General features: G+C 36.3%; 1 protein-coding gene across 3 annotated transcripts in view; it reads right to left on the minus strand.

Annotated features, from left to right (window-relative positions):
• The window catches only part of CDK17 (cyclin dependent kinase 17), a 95,357-nt gene that overhangs the window by 38,928 nt on the left and 35,145 nt on the right, over nucleotides 1-21,284 (minus strand). For all 3 annotated transcript variants that reach the window (XM_062585624.1, XM_062585641.1, XM_062585633.1), the window contains exons 2-3: nucleotides 18,030-18,178; nucleotides 3,156-3,320 (exon numbers count right to left, since the gene is read on the minus strand). In XM_062585624.1, the coding sequence (XP_062441608.1) occupies nucleotides 3,156-3,320; nucleotides 18,030-18,147 (283 nt within the window). In that variant the 5' untranslated portion in view covers nucleotides 18,148-18,178. The remainder of the gene's footprint in view (nucleotides 1-3,155; nucleotides 3,321-18,029; nucleotides 18,179-21,284) is intronic.

Consider the following 21,284-nt stretch of genomic DNA (forward strand, 5'->3'; position numbering starts at 1 on the left):
ATAATATGAAAATGACAAAAGCACATTTGAAAGAAAATGATGTCATCACGAGGAATGCAGCACAGAAGAAATTAGAAAACAAGGAACCTTGAGTGTTAATCTCCACTAACTGGCCAGCAGGGAGTCAGAATGCATGCTCTTCCAAACTTACTTCAAATGATTACAAGAAAATCACATGGCTTGCATATTCAGTTCTTTCCAATATGCACTCTTCTAGAACTTCTCTACGAATTGACTTTATGATTAGAGTCACTAAAAACACTCCAAATTGAGGCAGGGAATAGTGAGAAATTCCCTTTGCTGTTAACATTATCAAGCTACAAAAACAGTACAGAAGCCTCACTCCTTTTGATTCAAATGCTTCCCATAAAGAAACAAACCATTTCCACAGTTATATTAACACACACATTTGCTAACTGTGATTGGTAAAAGCATAGGCAAACTCTCCCCGGGCTGCTGCTCAGGTTTCCTGGGATAGTTAGCTCCAGCTCAGAGCTGGCCAGATATTCCACCAAGCGCCTCTTCAGTATTCCCAGTTACACAGAAATGGAACAAGGACATCTAAGCTGGCTCTGCACTCGGCCAGATCAGGTCTAATAAGGGTTTATTAGCTCTGGCTCCACAATGTTAAATGTTTCTGGAGCTGCAAGACTTTTATGCTGTACAGATGTACACAAATGAGCTTTAAAAAAACCCAGCTATACCTTCAACTGCATCAGTGACATGGCTAATTCACAACTCGACCTGAGATGTGTACATTATACAGTATTACAATGATAAGGGAGTATTACAATAAAAATGACTACAAAATTTTAAACAAAGATACACTTCTTGGCCAAAATTCAGAATTTTTGCCTCCAAGAAAGATTTAGCAAAACCTAAAGCCAACAGAACAATTTCCATGTAGAAAAATCTTTAAAATATTTTGGAAGTTTAAATGTGTTAACGTAACAGCAGAGACTCATGTTCGATGCTCAGAAAACAAAACAAAAACCCCATCTCATGGAATCTGTACACAGAAAATCTCATTCAGAAGCAAGCAGTCTGAAGACGCACCTGTGCAGGTCTTGTTTTATTCTGTTTTTTAACCAGATAACCTTCCTCTTAATGCCATCATTTTGTGCTATTTCAAGGATTTCTCTCTGATTGCATGCTCCCACCACCAGAATACAGGAAAAAGTGGAAAGAAAAAGGATGAATTAAGAGAGTAAAGAAAAAAAATGTAGTTTTATGTAGTCTGGAATATTTGACCACTTCATTTCTGACATCATTATTCCAATGTAGAAAACCTCAGCACCCTGCTGAGTAATGAGCATTCCCACACAGCAGGAACAAAGGGAGGAAAGATGTGAAAAAGGAACAGAAGGAGCACTAGTGATTATGTCTGCACACAGGTATGCCACCCAGCTAAAACGCACAAGTAAATCTTCCTCACATGACAAAGCTTAAAGAAAAAAAAAGCATGAAAAATAAAGCTTCTAAAGATTCTTCTTTAAAAAAAGGAAATGGGGGTAAGTAAATTGTAGAAAATTCAGACCTAGAGAAACCTAAAAAAGAATGCAACATAGTATTGGAAAAAGATACATGAATGGCATCACTGGACCCAAAGCAAAAAGAGATGTTTAACACACATGTGTATATGTTTTAAATCTGCTCCTTCCCACTTCAGTGAAACTGCAGATTCTACAGGAATATGCAGCTGTAGCTATTTAGTATATGGCATTTTTAAAAAATGTAAAATATTCAAATAGTGAGATTTAAACACAGAATTGGCCACCTTAAAAAAAAAAGAAAAATAAAATAAATATGTTTTTGTAATATTTCCACATTAAAATTTTCAGGTGAAAAATACTGAGAAATACAGTAATGTAGTGAAATTTTCTTTTATGAAGCTGATTTGAAAATCACAGTGAAGTTTGAAAAAGGAATAACTTACTGATAAAACTGTATTTAAAAAAAATTATAGTACCATGCTTTTAAAGCAACACAAAAAAGAGGTGTACAAAAGCACACATCTCTCTATTCTTGTGCACCATTTGTATATGCCTGATTTGACAAATAATCCATAAAAAGACTCAATATTCCTGACCAGAAAAACCTTTATTTTTAAAGTACGTAAAAATTGGTCTCATTAAATTCTTAGCAATAGCTACTTAAGCAAAGCTTGGCCTGGCAAAAAAGGGATAAGTGAAGTGTGTAGAACCTGAGTGAAATCAGGAATCGAGACAGTACTCAACATGTACACAACAAAAACTGTCTGTTTTTCTGTGAAAAACACCTGCTAAACTCCACTCAAAAGGAGGGAATGTGCTTTCAAGACTGAATAGTAGCACAAACAGTAAAAAGGTAAAGTTTTGAATGTGATGTGTGATATTATAGTAGAAAAGGATACAAATGGTTTGAGTGACAGCTCTAATCTTGAAGGAGATCAGTTTAAATATCACACACTTCTAAAGGAGGGCAGATGACTGGAAAACTCACAGCATTCTAATTAAACTGTGACTTGCTCTCATTTTCTATTATCAATTAATTAAGCATAATTTAACATAACACAAAAACAGAGTAAAACATTAATGGTGACTGGAGGCAGTAACATTATAAATTACTTGAAGGAGAAGAAAATTTGTTTTAACAGTAATTTTCTCCAAAGAATCACAAATTTAGCTGAAGACCCCAACAAAAACATAATTATAGTTTAGTGGCCTTAATTTATCACTGAAAGAAAGTCAAATTTTTTTCAAATATTTCTGGAAAATCTAAGTAATACATCATTTTTTTTAAATTTCACATACGGGTTACTTTTTTTTTTTTTTTTTTTTTTTTTTTTTTTTTTACCGTATTCCATTTCTTGTAGTTCTCATCAATATTTAACTGATATGGACATACAGGTTCCTTATAAAATATTAAGAATGAACATTTTCTAACTTACGTACGTCAGATTTGTGGATGAGTTTTGTATGCTCTTTTAATTGTTCACTTAAAAGTCTTAAAGAGGCATTTAACACCTTAAACAGGATTTTCCCTAACAAACTTCGAAAAAAATTACTGCAGGCCCAGAGATTTATTAAAGCACCAGAATACCTGCACCTCTTCCTAAGAGAACAGACATTGTTCTTTACAGAAAAATGAAATTAAAAATAAATATAGTCGATTACCTAATCTGCTCCCATTTCTAGGCATTGCCATGAAAGAGCCGAGGCTGCCCCCTATGACGCTATGTGGTCTCCGTAAAGGGGGCTTCTTGAAAGATCCTGTGTACTGGTGGAGAAATGAGTGCATACTGTGAGACGTTGGAGGCCTCCCATTCTTCACAATGGGCTCTACAATTCACAAGGACCAAAATATTCATTCCCACAAGCAAGCAGGAGGGTCAGGAACATGCCAAAAGAAAAAAAAGAAAAAAGAAAAAAAAAGTTACTAAGCAGGAAATCATCACTCTGGTAAGATTCTTTCTCGTACTAACAGTAGACCATAATACTACTGTCATTTCTTTGTCAGCAAATTAATACAAAACATAGCATTAAACATTACAGAAATTCCTTTTTATTAAATTCTGTCACTCTGGGGCTGGACCAGTATATGGTCTGACACATTAGAATACTTTCAAAAACCTGAGTAAACCCAAAAGTAGTCCTTGACAGTAGCATAACTTTTTTTTTTTTTTTCCGAATTAATGATTTTTTTTTGCATAATGTTTCACCTTTACTATAATAGACAAGCTGCTGTATCAACTCGCATGAGCAGCAAATTATCAGCAAGTATTCAGAAATACTTTCTTTCTCAAAATTTTTGAGGGTCAATAGTAATGAGGCCTTGCTACTGCATACCTGACTACATACACTACAGCAGTCACACCAAAATTAAGTTCATTAACTTAAAGCATACTGAAACCAAAACAATTAAGGTTCAAGAAGTTATTTTCGTTTTTCCATTGGTTTGTGTCTGAAACGATTCATAGTACCTAGACTTAAAATTAGGACTGGAAGACTTGCTCCATTACTGATAAACGCTTTCTAAAAAAGAGGAAATGTTAGAAAAACAATTTTAAAATTTGATACACAAAAGTGTCAAGAAATTATGAGTTAGCACGTCCTCAGCAAGCTTCACTCTGCCCACGTGAACCATCTCTAAGACTGCACTGATATTAGAAGCACTCTAACTATAAAAGCACAGAAGATTGCACACACACGGTTGTCCTCTGTTGTTTGCTTCGTTGGTATTTTTTATTCCATTTTATCCCATGCTGCCATTACAGGCACCTTTCTTTTGGTATTATACAGAAGATGGGAAAGGCAGCACTCAAGGGCTCAGCAAGCGCGGCTCTGTGCCCTGGCACTGCTGAGCTCTTCCCTAAGGGCCACTCGCCCTTGCTGGGTCAAGGAGCAACCTGTGATGCTGCTTCATTACCCTGATTCATGTGGTGCTCACCTAAAGGGACCTCAAAAATCCTGCTTTTCTTCCCCAAAAATAAGTCTTATAGCTAGGTTCTTGTTATGGAGAGCAAGATTTCAAGGGTGAAGGAAAACAACAGCAACAAATATCAAGTAACTGAAGCAAGACAGGCTCTCAGAGGAGCCCCCTCCCTTGCCTCTCCCAAATCCCACACCTATGTACAAAAGCTCTTTGGAGATAATATTATGACTGCTCTAAAGAAAAGAGAAATACATGGACAGAGCACGGGCAGGCCAGTAACTTTTAAAAATAATTACTCAAGATATTTGCATATACACATGGCTAATAAATTAAGACAAAAATCATTTTTACCCAGCTGCTATAGGAAAAAGAAACATCTAAAGGATCACTTCAGGCAGAAAACGGCATGTGAACAACATGTCAGCCCTGCTGCGAGCCTGCCTGCAGCACTCAGCTAACATCCTTCATAAACACAGCTTCAGAGAGGGTGACTAAGAGTAAAAATACACTGTACATCTGTGTGTAGGTACATCCAGTATGACTGGTATCCTCACCTTCAAAGCTCTGCACATCTCTGTCCTAAATCTTTATTTTTGTTTCTAATGTATTACATCACCTCTTTGATTTAAGAGCAACATCAGCTTCTTTGTTCTATACCTAGCTCAACACTGGATTTATCCTAGTGCAGTAGGCAGTAAATTCCTTCCTCACCAATTTTCTCCTAAAATCTGCTATCTCTGCAAGACAGGAAACCCATAGGTTCACATACAGTGTTATTTCTATTGCATTATTTTTTTTCAGATTATAACTTAATTTCTACCTTCCAGCTTCTTTACTAAACTCTGGCTTGAATTTCATCCAGATTTTAAGACCGCAAACCTCACGCTGCATTTACACATAGTGCCGAACAAATTAATGCTAACTCTGAAAATCCAAATAGCTGTCCAGCCATAAGTTGTTGAGCGGATTCTGTTTAGAGAGTTATGAGTGGCTATAACTACGATGTTTGGTGGGTTTTATTTGATATGTGGCATGATTTCGAAATCACAACTTCATTTTTGTTCTGTATACATATGGGCAATAGATAATATTACGCATACATTTTTGTTATAAGTGTTTCTAAAACTGATTTTGAGGGAAAAAAGAAAGCCAACTAAATGTTTTTTTCTTCAGTGTAATTTGAAAAATCTCCCCCTCTAACCAAACTTTGCAAACTTTGCTACATTAAGCAAACACGAAGTCCCTTTGACTTTTTTTTTCTTTTTTAAAATTCTAACAGCAAACCTAGGAAGAAAGTTCTCAGAACATTTTAAATTTGGAAGTCTACTGTTAGGATCACTCAAATAATTTTAGCTCTGCCACTAGTGTCAATAGCCACACACTCTGGAGAGTAACTCTGGAGCGAAGGGCTGAGACAGACTGAAAGGCATCACACGTGGTTATAAGCACCTTGTACGCAAAAAATGCAAATTATGCATCAAAGGAGACATTAATTTCCTCCTCTTAGTGCGGAAACCGAACATGCTGGCGCACAGTTCAGCAAAGGTCCAAAAGTACCAAAGGCAGCGCAAAGAAGATTTAGCTCAGTTGGTTAGAGCATGGTGCTGCTTATGCCGAGGTCGTGGGTTCAATCCCCGTATGGGGCTACGCTGAGGGTTGGCCTAGAGGACCTCCAGCGGTCCCTTCCAACCTTACCATCCTATGATTCTATGCAGGGGCAGGACAAGGCTGGAAGCAAAACCTCGGCTTCCTGCAGCAGCAAGGTGGTTTATTGTCTCGGCTGCGTGTCAAATCCCGCCCCAGAGCACTACATCCGCTATCGCTCAAGACTCCAGTATCTCCAGTATCGCTAACCACGTGGGAGTGTATATACGCATAGAGAGTATGGCTGCATACACAGATGTGCAGAGCTGAGAACATTTTCCATTGTAAGGTATGGTTTTTGTCCATTTGTGCTAAAATTAGTCCTTCTCCATTTATTGCATAGCACAGAAGAAAGGCCAGAATTTGTGTATACACTGACTGCTTCAGCAGGGATTAAGTCTTATGTTCATTATTAAGATGGAAGGGTAATGATCAAAGATGATTATTTCAAAAATATTTTGTTTTCCTCATGGCTCTGAAAGATTTCCATATATTTTAAAACCCAAAATTTTAAAAATATTTATATATATAAAAATGAGTACAGATCAATGACAAGGATGGACACAGAGAAATTAATAAGAAAATTTATATAAAATGAAGGGCATATAGTTAATATATTAAGATCCAGTTATACAGAAATAACTTTTGCCGTCATAGCCTTCCTATATTATCGTAAGTACTGTTCTAAATTATAGAGTCCATTTTAAAATTTAGCAACAGTAATTTAGGTCATGTAGTAGGACAGGCATAACTGCTGACAGAATGAAATGAAGGTTACAGGAACTCACAAATTATTACCACACTTGTGATGAAGTACTGATAGTTCTTGATTACAGGTTTTTTTGAATTCTAGCACACACTAATTTGTGGAAAAAAGGATAATATGGTATTCATTTTTTTAAATGGTAAAATATGCAGATTTCTGGTCTGAGAAAGTATTTTTGCTATACTTCGCTAAATTCACATTATGGTAGGCTACAAATACTTAAAGAAATGGTTACATATATTTTCCCTCCCGGCTCCCTTCCCAAAGTAACAGCAATAGCTAAAAGTTGGAACAAATATTCAAAATGATCATCAAGCAGCCTGTTGCTGGAAATGAACTTACAAGACTGTTTATTACTAGCTTTTATGTGTTTAAAAGAGGAAATTTAAAGAAAGCACTTTCTAAAAAATACACTTGGCTCCCTCTGTCCAAAAATCCTTAAGTACTCCTTCCAAAGTTATGATTTCCCTATATCCACTTTAAAAATTCCTTTCTTCAGGATTACTAGTAGTTTGAGTCACTGCATTTGAAAGCTAATGGTGCAGTCTTCACAGTGTGGATATAGTGTAGCTGCTTTGTTTCAAATAAGATAAGCCAAAACTAAGTTATATACCTTTATTTTATAGATTCATGAACTGCTTTTGTAATTTTATCTCCATGATTATAGGTTCAGTTTGTCTTTACAAAGATGTTACACTACATAAAAGTCACCGATATACCTACAGTTAGTATCCTTGTACTTACTCTTGGTAGATATAACTCAGTAACCAACCAATAACTTGGCTGATGTTAACTTCTTGGAGGGATGGAGGTACTTCTGGTATAGCAGTAGATGTTTTTATGGCACTATCAATTTAATATTCAGCAGCAGCCATATGACAAACTGAATGACAGGATTAAGTCGGGAAGAGAAAGACATCAGGAAATCACTACGCTATCGTGTAAATGCATGGGGCTATTGCATTTTTAAGTATCATACGCAGTTCTGGTCTTCCCATCTCAAATAGATGAGAACCAGAAAGGACTCTCAGAAGTAAAAACAGCTTCTGCAAAAAGAACCCCTGGACAATGTAGGACTCTTCAAGCTCCAACAGAGAGAACCTCAGAAGGTGAGTCCCAGCCCACCACCTTGTAACACAGCTGCAGAGAGCAACTAGGGAGGCGCTGCACCCAGCGCCCGTCCAGCCCAAGGCCTGGTGTCACCAGCAGGGCTGGCGGCGGCCGGCTAGACGTGCCTCACGGAAGCGGCTCTTCACAGTGCAGAGTCAGTAGAAACTCCTCACCACAGGATGTTACCAGCTCCAGAAAGTGCACAAGCTTCAAGAGGACCAAGCTTCCTCAGGGTTACTAAATACTCAGAAACAGCTCTAGCTCAGGAAGTCTCTGACCTGCAAACTCAGACAGGGGAAATATTGTTATATTTTGGGCTCTGGTCTTGCACTTTCCCTTAAACTCATTATGGGAGACAGGAGAAAGGCTATACAGACCTCTAGCAATTCTTCGAAGACTTTTGTTAAACTTTGCAGTGGGTTGCATGTTTTGCTCCTGTTGTCACAAATATTCTGGAAAGGGCCTTATCAATTATTTTACTCCAGCTCTCTTTCCTCACTCCATTTAATTGAGTGTAATTCCAAACTGATAAAACTATAAATATGTAAGCAAGCTGAAAGAGACACCGCAGCGGTTCTTTAATTGCACCCGCTCAGCTTTCATTATGTTCTCCTCCTATTTTGGCTACAAGTAATGATTTCCTTCTTTGGCTCATCTTTCAATGAGTAATAATCAATTTCAATTCTTACACTCCTTACGAAGTGTAGTAAGCTACCATGCAAGCCTACTCTTTAAATGTGGAAAGGGTTAACTGACTCTGAATGAGACCATATGGAAATGCGGTGCTGGCATGCACGGTGAAGGCATGGTTTTCTTTTCAAAAAGTTCAAAACTTTTTGAAATATGAACGCCCCTTTGCTTACATTTTTTTTTCTCCTGACACAACTATGCTATCTTGCTAAGTGTGCATCTTCAGCAGGTCTTTCAGTTTAAAATTGAAAAACACACTGTGACTGTATACCATGGTATTACTGTGATTCTACACCGTAGTATTACTTGGTTTTCAACCTTGGGGTAAGCTGAGCTGCTATTCTGTTTTGTTTAGATGATTTTCTTGTACTTCTTGCACCCTACCACTCAAACTTCTGTTATTATTGGCATAATGCAAAACAACTGAAACAGCACTATTCAAATAAAATATTCCTTAAAATGCAAACAGACTAGATTACTATTTTTTTTTTTTTTAAGAGTTGCTAAACCACATTGCTGCCACATTCTGTTTTAAAATATACACATATCTTTCAAGAAAACAAAATATCCAGTAAGGTACTACTGTCTTGCTAAGTTTGAAATGATGCCAATGTCAATGCTAACAAATACAAGAACAGAAAATAGCTGAAATGAGCTGCTGAAATCCTTCAGCTGTGAAGTGGTAGAATTTATCCTTGAACATAAATGGAATTGATTTTATTACTCCATAATTAAGAGAACTGCCAGACTAAAGTAGAACAATAGTCTATCTAATCAAAAAGCTTGCTAAGGAATTAGTTAAAACTAAGTATTTCATAAATTATAAAGATGCCTCCTCATTTTCCTGTAGCCATAATTCAAATAACTGCAAACTTTGGCCTGAAAATACTCCCAAGCTAAGCAATTTTTCAATAAATCCCCAATGTTCCTTCTCCCTGTTCATCTATCTTAACAGAGGGTCAAAGTACTTTTTCCTTCCTGTGTTGGATTCACTTAACTGGATTTACTTAAACTGAGTTCAAGCAAGACTGCAAAATTTTCTGGCATTTCTATGCAAGGCCTCAGCAAATGACATACTGTCACCCATCAGTCAGCTGGTGGGTTATATAAAGTATTTTCATTAGGAATGTAAATGCACTTTAATGCATTTTATGAATATCTAATACCACATATTCAGTTACCTTTTTTTTTTTTTTTTTTTTTGGTCTCCCACAAGTATCTCTTATGTGACAAAAAGACTGCTAGCTTTCAGATTTCACTGTCTGAATTTTGGAGTGATATTTGCTTCAGCAAGTTTTAAAGAATCAAAAATACTTTCATACAAGATGTTTTTCAGTTAAATTGTGCATCTCTGATAGAGCTGATTAAGTCAATTACTCACCCACTCCATTCTGGACATGAAAAACATATGTACTAATGTTTTCTGTTGTTGGATGGGCTTTTAGAGACTTCTTTTTGTTTCGGAGTTTCATACAAATACACAACAGGATTTTTTCTTCTAATCAAAATGAGATAGATATTGGAAATCTAGATTCAAGCACCTGTAATCTCTCTGAATTAGGTGAATGAACCTAAGTGTGTTCCATATGAAATTTTTTGCAACAGCAAGCCTGCCACAATTCATTGCTGCTACCAAAAGGATAGTCCTAGCTCCTCCCCTGACAAGAAGAAAGGTCATTTGGATTTAGGTCTTTGAACTAGTCCATCACAGGACCAGCACAGTGCTAGTGCTGAATCAAGGGAGAGGCAGGAGCTCACTTGCCACTTCCAGCTGCGCCTTGATTTTAGCTCGGCCAAACATGATATGAAGTCTCACTACCATGCCCTGAGAATCAGCTGCTGGGTTTTGAAGGGAAGAACTCTACAAAGTTTCTTTTCCTCCCACCATGGCCTCACCCTCATACCAAGAAAGTTCCAATTCTTATTTTTTCACTTTGATAGAGAATGAGGGGAAGGTGTCAAAACTCAGCACAGGTACACCTAAATCTCCATTTTCTGGATGGCTCTGCATACATGAAACTTGTGATCTGTTATCATAACCTTTTAAGTAATTCATACACTTGCCTCAAAGTCATAAATGCTACTGTTGTATAGCTTAATCATATTTTAGCATGATCTAGTACACATTCATTTAATCAATCTGAATGTATGCTCTTCTAATGACCAATTTTTACATGTCTATTGGCAATACAGATTTTTTTGGGGGGGATTTGCAGTGTCAAATACAAACTGAACTGTTTTCCTGAACAAACTCTTGTGAAGAAGCCCTTTCTTTCTTCAGAAGTCTTCAAATGTAAACATTCAGTTTTATGGCAATTTAGAGCAGGTATTTTGTGCCGTACAGTATTTAATTATATTGCAGCCCCGCTCAGTAAAATTAATAGCTGATTGGAGGTGATATCTCCCACAGAAGAAATATTTAAATAACTGGAAGCAGTTATACATTCAACTGTATTCTCATGGAGCTGTATGAGGAACACTGCATAGAATATTGTAGTTATATATTATTTTATCGTGTTGTTTCCTTGGACTCCATTATGTGATATTATGAGACACTCAGGAAAACATTAAGCATCTCTAAAAATAGAGCAACCATTCAAAAGCACTTAAAACTTTATTTATTCATTTAATAATAAGAGGTAAGCTTTGAAATGAATACTATAACGCTAAAAACACAGTAAAATGCCAAGCAGTTCCTCCCATTACTCAAAAACAATCCATATGAGTATAGTCATGTCTTGGGGCAAACCTTCTTCACTTGCAAGACACAACAAAAAACATTGGTAGACCATTTTACAAGAAATATATTGATAAAAATCTGAAGATTTTTATCAATCTGAAGATCCAGAACCTTCAAGTTCCTCTCCAAAAGAAAGCATCTCAATGATTAAAAAGGCAGTATAACCATCTTGTAATTAATTTAAAAAGGGGAGAAACATTTGTTTCCCCCCTTTTTAGATTTTGGTACGAAAAACAATAGTTTTTTTTTTCCCAAGGAGATTGATTATCTACACATACACACACACACACACACAAAAAAAAAAACTCACACAAGATAAAAAAATGAAATCAAGACTTATGAAAAATGCTGCAAAAAAAAGTGTTTTAAAACTGAATTCAGGTGCAGTGGATTTTTGGTTTCACTGACTTGATACCAAGATAAAAGATCATAATCAAATTAAAAGTATTCAAAATCAGAAATCTGTCTTCACGATTTATGTATTTCATACTGTTTAAAATACAGTTCTCATGACAGCCTCTGGGTCATCAGAATACATATCTGAACCTAACTCAAACAGAGTAGTCAAGTATCTCCTATCCTATAGACATGATACACCATCCCAGCTCAAACATTTGAGAGGTCATACCATCAACTGGATCTAGCAATGGAAGATCTAGGTTCCTTCAATCCTAATTTCAGTAATACTATGTTGGCTAGTTAGGCTTCTTTTACTTTTCTGTACTTAACAAGTCCACTTGAATGCCCACAAAAATATGGCTGTCCCTGCAGTAGGACTAACTTACTGGAAGAAATGCATACCGTTGGACAAACGTTTCTAGCACTAGTAGTAGGCACAGCTATTCTGAAAAGGTTTGATGGTCTATTACAAATACACTTTCAAAAACAAAAGAAGCTGTACTTGTGAAAGCACACCTACTTGTGGTATTACCTCTACGCTGACCTACTTCTACTGACAAAGGTCTGACCTGAGATCAAATTTCTACATATCGAGTGAGCCTGTGTTAGCAGAATTTGTTAAATATATAGAGCCCCCTTCTGCAGGTAAGCACTGTGTCCCCCTGCTAAACCTGTATTCTTCTTGGGAAGGAACATGGTAATCTGATAAAGAACAAACCTACGAGTCTCCGAAGCACGCTTTCAGGCGCTGAATTTTTATGGTAATTTTGTTTTATAAGCACCTCCACGCACTAATAGAGCCTCCAGGTCTTGTGGGAAGAAGCAAATTAAAACAGAAGGGAAGAAAGAACACTGTGTGTTGTGCAGCGGATGTGGGCTGGAGAAGCCGTACTGAACAGCAGTAACAAAAACTGTTGTAAGCAACAGCACAGAAGGGCACATACTGGACTATAATAAAACCATCTTCAGCATGGTATAAGGGAGAGTTACAATGTTCAGTATTTAGTCCCAATAAGTTGCCAGTTACTTGTGCTAGCCTCCAGCTTGAGAATGACCTCTATCACTTTGGGGGATCTTTTATTTTAATATTGTTACTTTCCTCCACATGCTAGAGGTGGTATTGATTTATGATGGGTTAGTATTTCTGTGCTCATGTTTTCAATTCAAGAATACCGTCTTGAAAATATGTCACTGTTTTCCTTGTATATCCAAGGAATCAAACATAGCCGATGGGAGTTTCTCAGCTATACTGAAGACGACTTCCAATGACTTCAACTACAAAGACATTTAGATGTTCCGAAACAGTTTTGCAATGTGTCAATTTTTAAAAATATTCATTCATCTTATCAGAGTAGTAACTAACTGTTAATGCTTCAAATCTACAAACAGCTGCACACATTACTGCAGCTGATCTTTCCATTACTACTCACATGTAAAATTAAAACAAAATTATGAAAGTGTGTGTTGGACTGGATCCTATGATCACACATCAACATATCAAATGGAGATAGATATTATTCTATAATTCTATGAAATATGTAAATATTCTATCAAAATCTCATCTGTTTTTGTTTAACATATAGGAAATCCATTATATAATGGTTTTCCTGCTGAGCTGTTACTTATATATTGATGTAAGAGCTGTGAATTTATTTATGAACATATCTTGCAATTATTCTTAAAAGCATACTCTAAGCTTATGATAATGTATTTTAGAATATTAGGCAATACAGCCCTGTTTCTCACTCTCATTAGAGAGCATATTCATAAGTATTCAAAGTATCTGCATAAATTTGACAGTTAATTGGACTTTAAATATGCATAATTTGGATGTTACTTCTAGCCAAATTTCATTAGTGTGTCAGTGTCAAGGAAAAATTTCAGGAGCAAATTTAGTTGTCAACTATTACAAATTGTCATTTAGTATTTTTAATATTAATCTGAGTACATACATTAAAGTAAACCCTAGAACTAAAGAACAACCCAGTGCATCATTATCATGCTTGAATTAGGACAGAATTATAAGAAAGAAATCCAACTAATTGGTTCTGTATGTTGAAACCTTAGAGAGCATGAAAGCTTCTGTACTTGAAAAAAAAGAATACTCCAAAGTATACCTCGTATAGTTCACAGTTCATAGGACTTCAAACATTCAAGTATTTTAGGCATTTTGTTGCTCCCTTTATTTTTATGGTTTATGCATCTAATTATACGATGCTTCCTCACCCAGAAGCCAATTATGATGAAAGTAATTTGTAAGGCAGATTTAATCATATATTGGTTTCTGGTCAAAAAGTAATTCGATGGTGTAGCTAAAGGTACTGTTGATTATTCTACGCTCACTAGATAGCTCTGAGCTATTGGCTTTGAACAATATGGGTTGATCCCTGTTAATCCCATTTTGCTGCTGATCAGTAAGTGCTGCATGCTGAAATTGTACTGACATAACATGATGAAGGAGGCTATGTGTGAAAGGAGACTGCCTACAAAAGATTAGCTGATTTGGTAGTATCAATGCATTATGAAGAAAAGTTATGTATCTATTTTTATGCCTGTGAACCACTGGTAGGATAATTTGTTCTCCTTCAAGAATACTGTTCTTTAAAGTAAGTCTTCAAATAACCCACTCGAAATTGCAGCTAATGACAAGGTTGTTTTAAGGATCAGTGCAGGGGCTACATGAAATCACAGGCAATCGTTTTGGGAGAGGAAACCGGTTGCTATGGGGGCCAAAACAAGACATGTTATTCAAAACGGATGGGCAGGAGGAAAGGTCCCTGGTTCTTGATGTGTGTACATATGATCTACACGTAGAATCACAGTGCTGAACTCCAGTCCCTTTTTAATCAACATTTTACAGGTTATGTATGTGAAAAAATAGGTAAAAATGAATGTGTATCCTAGCTCAGCACAGTTCTGGATTTCTATCAGTGTAGCCTCTATGACCTCTGAGGTCCTGTAAAAAGACATTTTCAGGAAGGAAAAGCTCACTTCTATAAAATTTTTATCTTTTAGTGAACACGGTCATCAGAATGGAATAGACAGGAGTCAAGAGGGGCAAAATCTCTGGAAGAAAAATAAAAATAAGGCAAAACTTGTCAAAAATCACGGAAGAAGCATTTTGGAATAGTTATTCCACCAAGCAAGTCTCCTAATTGTTAAATTCAGTACCCCTCAGATCTTTTGATTTGCTTCTTAGGCTAGTATGAAGTATTTTTAGTTAGATTTCAAAAATAAACATGTCCAGCATATATAGCTGCTGAAAAGCCCTCATTTTGTAATCTGACATTCTTGCCCGTCTTAAAGGGAAAGTTAACGACATTGTGCCAGATTTTCAACAAAAACATATCTGTAACTACGGCTCTATTCACACTGGAGCTTGCTGCACCATACTTTCAGCAGGGATAAAGGTTCGCAACAATTAAAGTCTCAAGTTTTAAATCTAAATAAAACCTAGCACTATGTAAACACATTACATTCAACCAATCACAAGCTAGTTTTTTTTTTCTTCACAAACTGATTTCTATTCTCCCCTTCCGCAATTAACTGACAGATACACATGAATAAGGCATCAACTCTGAATGGAATAATGTTGCCATGAAATGAAATCTGCTGTAAATACCTTCAGTATTCAAGGTCTACCCCTGCTGTTTGGCATGCCAAAAGCAGTTGTGACTCAAGTCTCCCTTCAGTTTTGAAGTCCATGTTGTAATCATGGTAAAGATAGACAAGGCATGAAGACTTAACTCTGTGAAAACTGTTCATATTCCTGACTTTAATTCTCTGTCATTGTGACTTCTCTTTTTTACTAGACTGTGCTTTCCAGCTTCCTTTACAGACCCGAACAGACCCAAAGACTGAACATTGGGCACATTTGTGTCTCACTGTTCCACAGGCTAAAGGAGCTTTTTATTCTTCGCAAAAGCAAAAACTAGGAAGATCATCACTGCAGCCTTCTAAGACCAGTATTATCATAGTAAAAGATGCATTTTCAAAGCCTTAATACATTTATAATTTTATAAGATACTCTTTATAGGACTGTATCTGCTCATATCTCTGATATTCACAGTTAGTACAGGCTTATTCACACTCATTTTATAAGACCAGAGGCAAATCTTTCTCATAATTCGCTTTTAGAAGGTCCACTGCTCTTTTTTCTTTTTTTTTTTTTCCTCCCTCTCTCCAGGCTATGCCTAAAGGGAGAACTAATTTCCTACTTGGTTTTCCTAGAAATTGCTGTCATCTAAGCTTGGATCCCTGAGATCTGTCTGGAAGCATCTCCTTCCAAAACAGCTCTGTCTGTGGGAATGGTAGAGCTGCCTTTAGAAAAGCAGAGCACTAGCTGGTAATAGCAAGCATTTCTCCAACCCTACTTTTTAAGGGTTCTCAAAGGAAAATAAAAAGTCCTCAAGTATTACATTGCTCATTTCTGCAAAATCTAAGATAGACTGCTAATATAGTGTTAGTCCTAACAGTACCAGAGAAGGGAAACAAATGGCAGTAAAAGCTTCTTAATCACAGAAAACAGTAAGTTAAAGACTCTTCATAGGAATAATTGCCATCCTTCTTCTTTGCAGAAGATCAATAACAGTTCAGTGTATCCAAGTCAACATATTATATTAAGGCATTCATATTTTACAGCTGTAAGCATAATATGTATTGTACCACATAGTATTAGCACATAAGCCTCATTTTGGAATAACAAGCAAAATAAAAAAGCAGTAAAAGCTAAATAATCAATTTGTAATTAGAAACATTTTCTTAAATTGTATTTTTATCATTTTCAGTATCTAAGAATAAATCATGTTTGTAATACTTTGGTGACAAGCATGCAGAAATCCTCTAATTACCCCCTGGTTGAGATAATCTCAGATAACTATTATAACCTGAAAATAGCTTCACACATCATTTAAAATGGCATAAGCTCACACTCCCACAAACCAGTTGTTGTGTCCTCTCTCCCTCGAGCTGATATCCAGGATGTGATGCAAGTTAAAATAATCTTTTTTACTTTTCCTAGATCCATTTTTTCAGCTAAATCAATTCAGTGATCCAGTTCACTATGTTTCTCTCAGGTGGGTGCTGATTTTTGACACTCATTTTCCAGTAATATTCTGAAAATATATGCATGCTTATATGCATAATAATGAAATCAATCTGTTAGATGTATTAAAGGTCTGAGAAAAAAAATTTCATCAGTAACAAAAGCTAATAAAAGTGAGACCATGTGGGACAATTAGTCAGAAAGTGCTAGGAAGTACTCTATAGATATTAGTGCAAAAATGTCGTAATTGTTTTAAAGTAGATCTGTTGTGTAAACACATAAAAACTTGGTTTGTAAAAAATGTCATTTTCCAAGCTATTTGGCACGACCTCTCAATGCAGGCAAGAGAATAATGATAAACAAACCAGGGATTAAGGGTAAAAATTAAAAATATGAATAATTCTGTTTTGCCAAAGGTAAATTCAGCTTTCCAAAGCTCAGTATGCAACAAATCTTGGATGAGGTTTAAAGTCTGCAGGGCAAATTCCATTGCCTCTGCCACTGTTCATATTTCCCAGTCCTGTCAGTTTTCAATGGGACTATTCAGAATCATTTATTGGTGTGAAGCTAACAAAAAAAATCGGATCACTTGATACTTGAGAAAATCCTAGGTGTCAGCAGAGCAAGAAATTAAACCATCAGCACAGAAGACAAACAATGACTTAAGTGCAGGAAACAGAACAAAGCAAGAAAATCTCCTCTAGCCGTTATTACTGCAGCTTGCATTCAGAAGCAGTATCATCATTAATGCAGACTTTATAGCAGCCAGTACGCTTGCGGGATCAGCCAAGGACTTGCAAAGAATACACAAGACATGTTAGTTACCCTGGATGTTTCTAGCTGGCTTCACATTCCTAAAGCAAAGTATTATTCAGAGATGCAAAGAAGTGGCAAATTTTCAGACTAGTAAACTGCGTAAGCAATGACAAGGTAAATAGTTTTATTAAATAGTTTTACTTACAATATTTAGCAATTATCATCAATCGTATCACTGAATAATGATTTTGGAAAATAAACTGAATTTGAAGCCATACAAAGCTGATAGGAGACTCCCTAAACTCATGTTACGAAGAATACAGTTACTGAAAGGCATCAATGATCCTGCTAATCACCAGATTAAAATATAAATGTATATAGCTTTTGACAGACAGACTCCCCAAAACTCACTCGACTGGGACATAATAAAATTTTTAGATTTTTGGGAAAGTGAAAGATATGCTTACCGTTATCTTTGCTGCTGTTTTCTTCAATTGTCATTTGTTCTGCTAGCTCAGACAGTGATTCATCAATGGTCTGGCTTCCACGCAAGGTTAACGAAAGTCTCCTCTTAAATTTTTTCATTATATCAATATTAAGGCTGGCTTAAGGAAGCCTGAAAAAAATTAAAAGACAGAATGTGTGAAAAAAAAAAACAGTCCATCACAAAACTAAATTAACTCACATAAAAGTGCAGGAAGACTTACAGAAAGATTAGTCAATAGTAAGCGATCCTCACAACAAGCCAAGATCATCTAGTAGACTAAAGAAACATATATGTTGTGAAATTAAGAATAATATGAAGAGACTGCCAAAATCATCATGACTAGTGCACTGTCTAATGAAACATTGTATCAAGAAGTCTAGACTTAAAGTACTACTAGTGTCTTCAAAAGATATGAAATAATCTGTTAATAGCTTTAAAAAATAGAATACTAAAAATTTTTATTTAGAATTAACCAGAGACGCACAAAACTACTTTCAAATATGCCTTCACTACTAGTTTTCTACAGAAAATTAGGAACACTTGTCTAAATTATCACCCACATTTTCACATAAATCAGAAATTTTGCATAGAATGTTACACCACAAACTGGGGGGGGGGGGGTATGTCTCTCAGTAGATTTTTTTTTTTTTTTTGAAGCTAATATAGTATGCTGGATGAATTACTACAAAGTTGGTCTAATTTAAAATTGTGTTTACAAGTATGCATTACAGGCATATATTGCAGTATTAAGGCAGTAAATATTAGAGAGCAAAGTTTATTGCTACGATTTGCCCTAGAATTTCTTTAAATAAATGTCTTAATAGGTGTGCATGCAATTTTACAAGGCTAATTAGATCACTTTTTAATTTTATAATCCCCCAATGCAAAACAGCAGCCATTAGCAAACTTGATCAGAGTGCAGTCTCTTGCCTCCTTCGTCGCAGTCACCCTGCACACGCTGCTGCAAGCCCCTTGCAGGCTCTTTCGCCAAACCCACTGAGGACGATGATGCAGGAACCTTCACTCTCTTTCAGCCCTTTTGTTTAAGTTAAGTTGTTACTGAATTTCTCTGTACTTTGTCCTTTTCACAGAAGGAGGAAGGGGACAAGACTGAAAGTCTTAAACACGAAAGCAATTCCCAAACTCAATCCCACCTAGGGAAATAGGTAAGCTAGGGCCTGATAATTATAGCCAGAATAATGTTTCCCTACAGTTAGGCAGTACATCTAAACTGGGAACAAGGCAGGAAGCACTTCTCTGCCAGAAGTGGTAAGCAAACAAAAAGGTATTAACAAAAAAAGTATAGGGAGATAAACATGTTGCCACAAGTTTAAGCTAGCATGTGAACCTTGCAAAGTGCCCTGCGTTTGCCCTCACAAGACAACAAATGCTTTTCTGTCCTTCATTACCCTATACGAACAATTAATCCTAGATGTTATAGCACAGCAACTTGTTGCTCTGCTCATAGCCCAGAAGAGTCACATTGGCAGTGTCAAATACACAAGCACAGTGTACCTTTAACCTTGAACTGCTCATATTTTTTCCTGCTTCTATCAGCTTATTTTACACTGCAAAATGCAGAATTCACATACAAAATAAGAAAGTCAAATAAATGTTTCCTTGATGTCCTCCTCCAAACAGAGGAATGTAAGAAGTAGAACTCTAATTGCCTAAATTTAATAATAAACTGGGAATAAGATTTACTTTTATATTGGCAATATCCCTTTAAGCATACACTTTTCATCTGCATAGCTTAAACTCCGTTCAGATGCTACATAATAGAAAGCAGAACAAGCTGGAAGCGGGTGGTGATGCTAAGACAACACATTCCTGGACTGAACGACTGAACAACCACAAGACTAGATGGCACAATATGGTAAGCAACACAAAGACGGATAAATGAAGACTCTCAGGACTTGACTGCAAAAGCCTGAACCAAGCAATCTAATCACTACCGAAGAGGGAACTGTGTCCAAGGGCGAAGAGATGGACCATAAAACATGATCTCAGAACAACTCTGGCACAGGCAGAAACAGTCAGACACTGCGTACAGATAACGTAGGAAATAAAAATAAACGCCCCATTTCTTAATCCAGTGTGTGTGCGCAATAGAGCCACACCTTAGCGCAGCGAACTTCACTCTCTCTCACTCAAACGCAGGATCTTCTTACTGTCAAGAAAGCGAACTCAGAGAACGCCCCAACGGGAACGCTCATTTTTGCTGTTCAGAACCTGCTTTAAAGAAGTTATTTGAAACTGTTGTGTTTCTGGGTTTATTTTAACTTTTCCAAAATGATGGCCTGTATCTCTTCATCCACCCTACATGTGGATTTAACTCAATTCTCTTACTAGCCTGCATCTTCCCACATATACTGTTCTCAAAAAGGATACAAGCATTTTCATTTATGCAATAATACCCTAAAGCTACCTGACTGCACAGCAGTTTTATTTTATTTTTATTTTTTTTAATATTCCATTTGGGTAGTTACTGAAAATAAAGATGCCTTTATTGGGAAACAGACTGCTCCTGGCTTTTAATCTTACAAATATTTAAGCCTACACACTTTTTTAATCAAAACTGACCACTACTGAAAAATATTACATAAAAATTGACACATAGATTACAAATGGACACAAAGAACCCAGAGATCTTCTAAATATGAAGCTTAAAAAGAAGTTAATATTTTGTTATCTATGTGTACCAAATTTCTACTGTTCGGAGAGGTTTTCATGGAGTGCTGAAGCACTATCTTTACTAAGATTCCTGCCAAGTTCAGAGCTTGATTTCAAAAAAAATTAAGCAGTAAAAAGGAATCAGAAGGGGAAATCCATGCATAAGTGAATCCTTCCTTCTATGGAAATGCAATAGATTTTTTTTTTTGCTGCAAAAATAATCATGTTCACTGATAGTTTTCTCCCTCAAAGCATCACTGTTCTTACTAATTAAACATGTAAAGGAAATATATAAAAATAGAAGTCAGAGGCAAAGTAGGGGTGACCAATATCTAGTACTTGAAGAAATGTAGAAGTTCAGACATTTCCATTCTCATCTGGGCTGACACAGCAGACACCTGCTAGCTGTTGAGATAAGCAATGCAGAGACAAGGTCTCACTAAACAGAGCTTCAGAAATACAACTGAGCAGAAACCAAGGGCAGTACTGGTTCTCTGAAGCAGCAAGAATTTCAGAGAACATCCATTTTAATTCAATTTTAAAAAGGCAGAAGAAAATTGTT

The sequence above is a fragment of the Rhea pennata genome, chromosome 1 (genome assembly GCF_028389875.1).
Source record: "Rhea pennata isolate bPtePen1 chromosome 1, bPtePen1.pri, whole genome shotgun sequence".
Taxonomy (NCBI): Eukaryota; Metazoa; Chordata; class Aves; order Rheiformes; family Rheidae; genus Rhea; species Rhea pennata.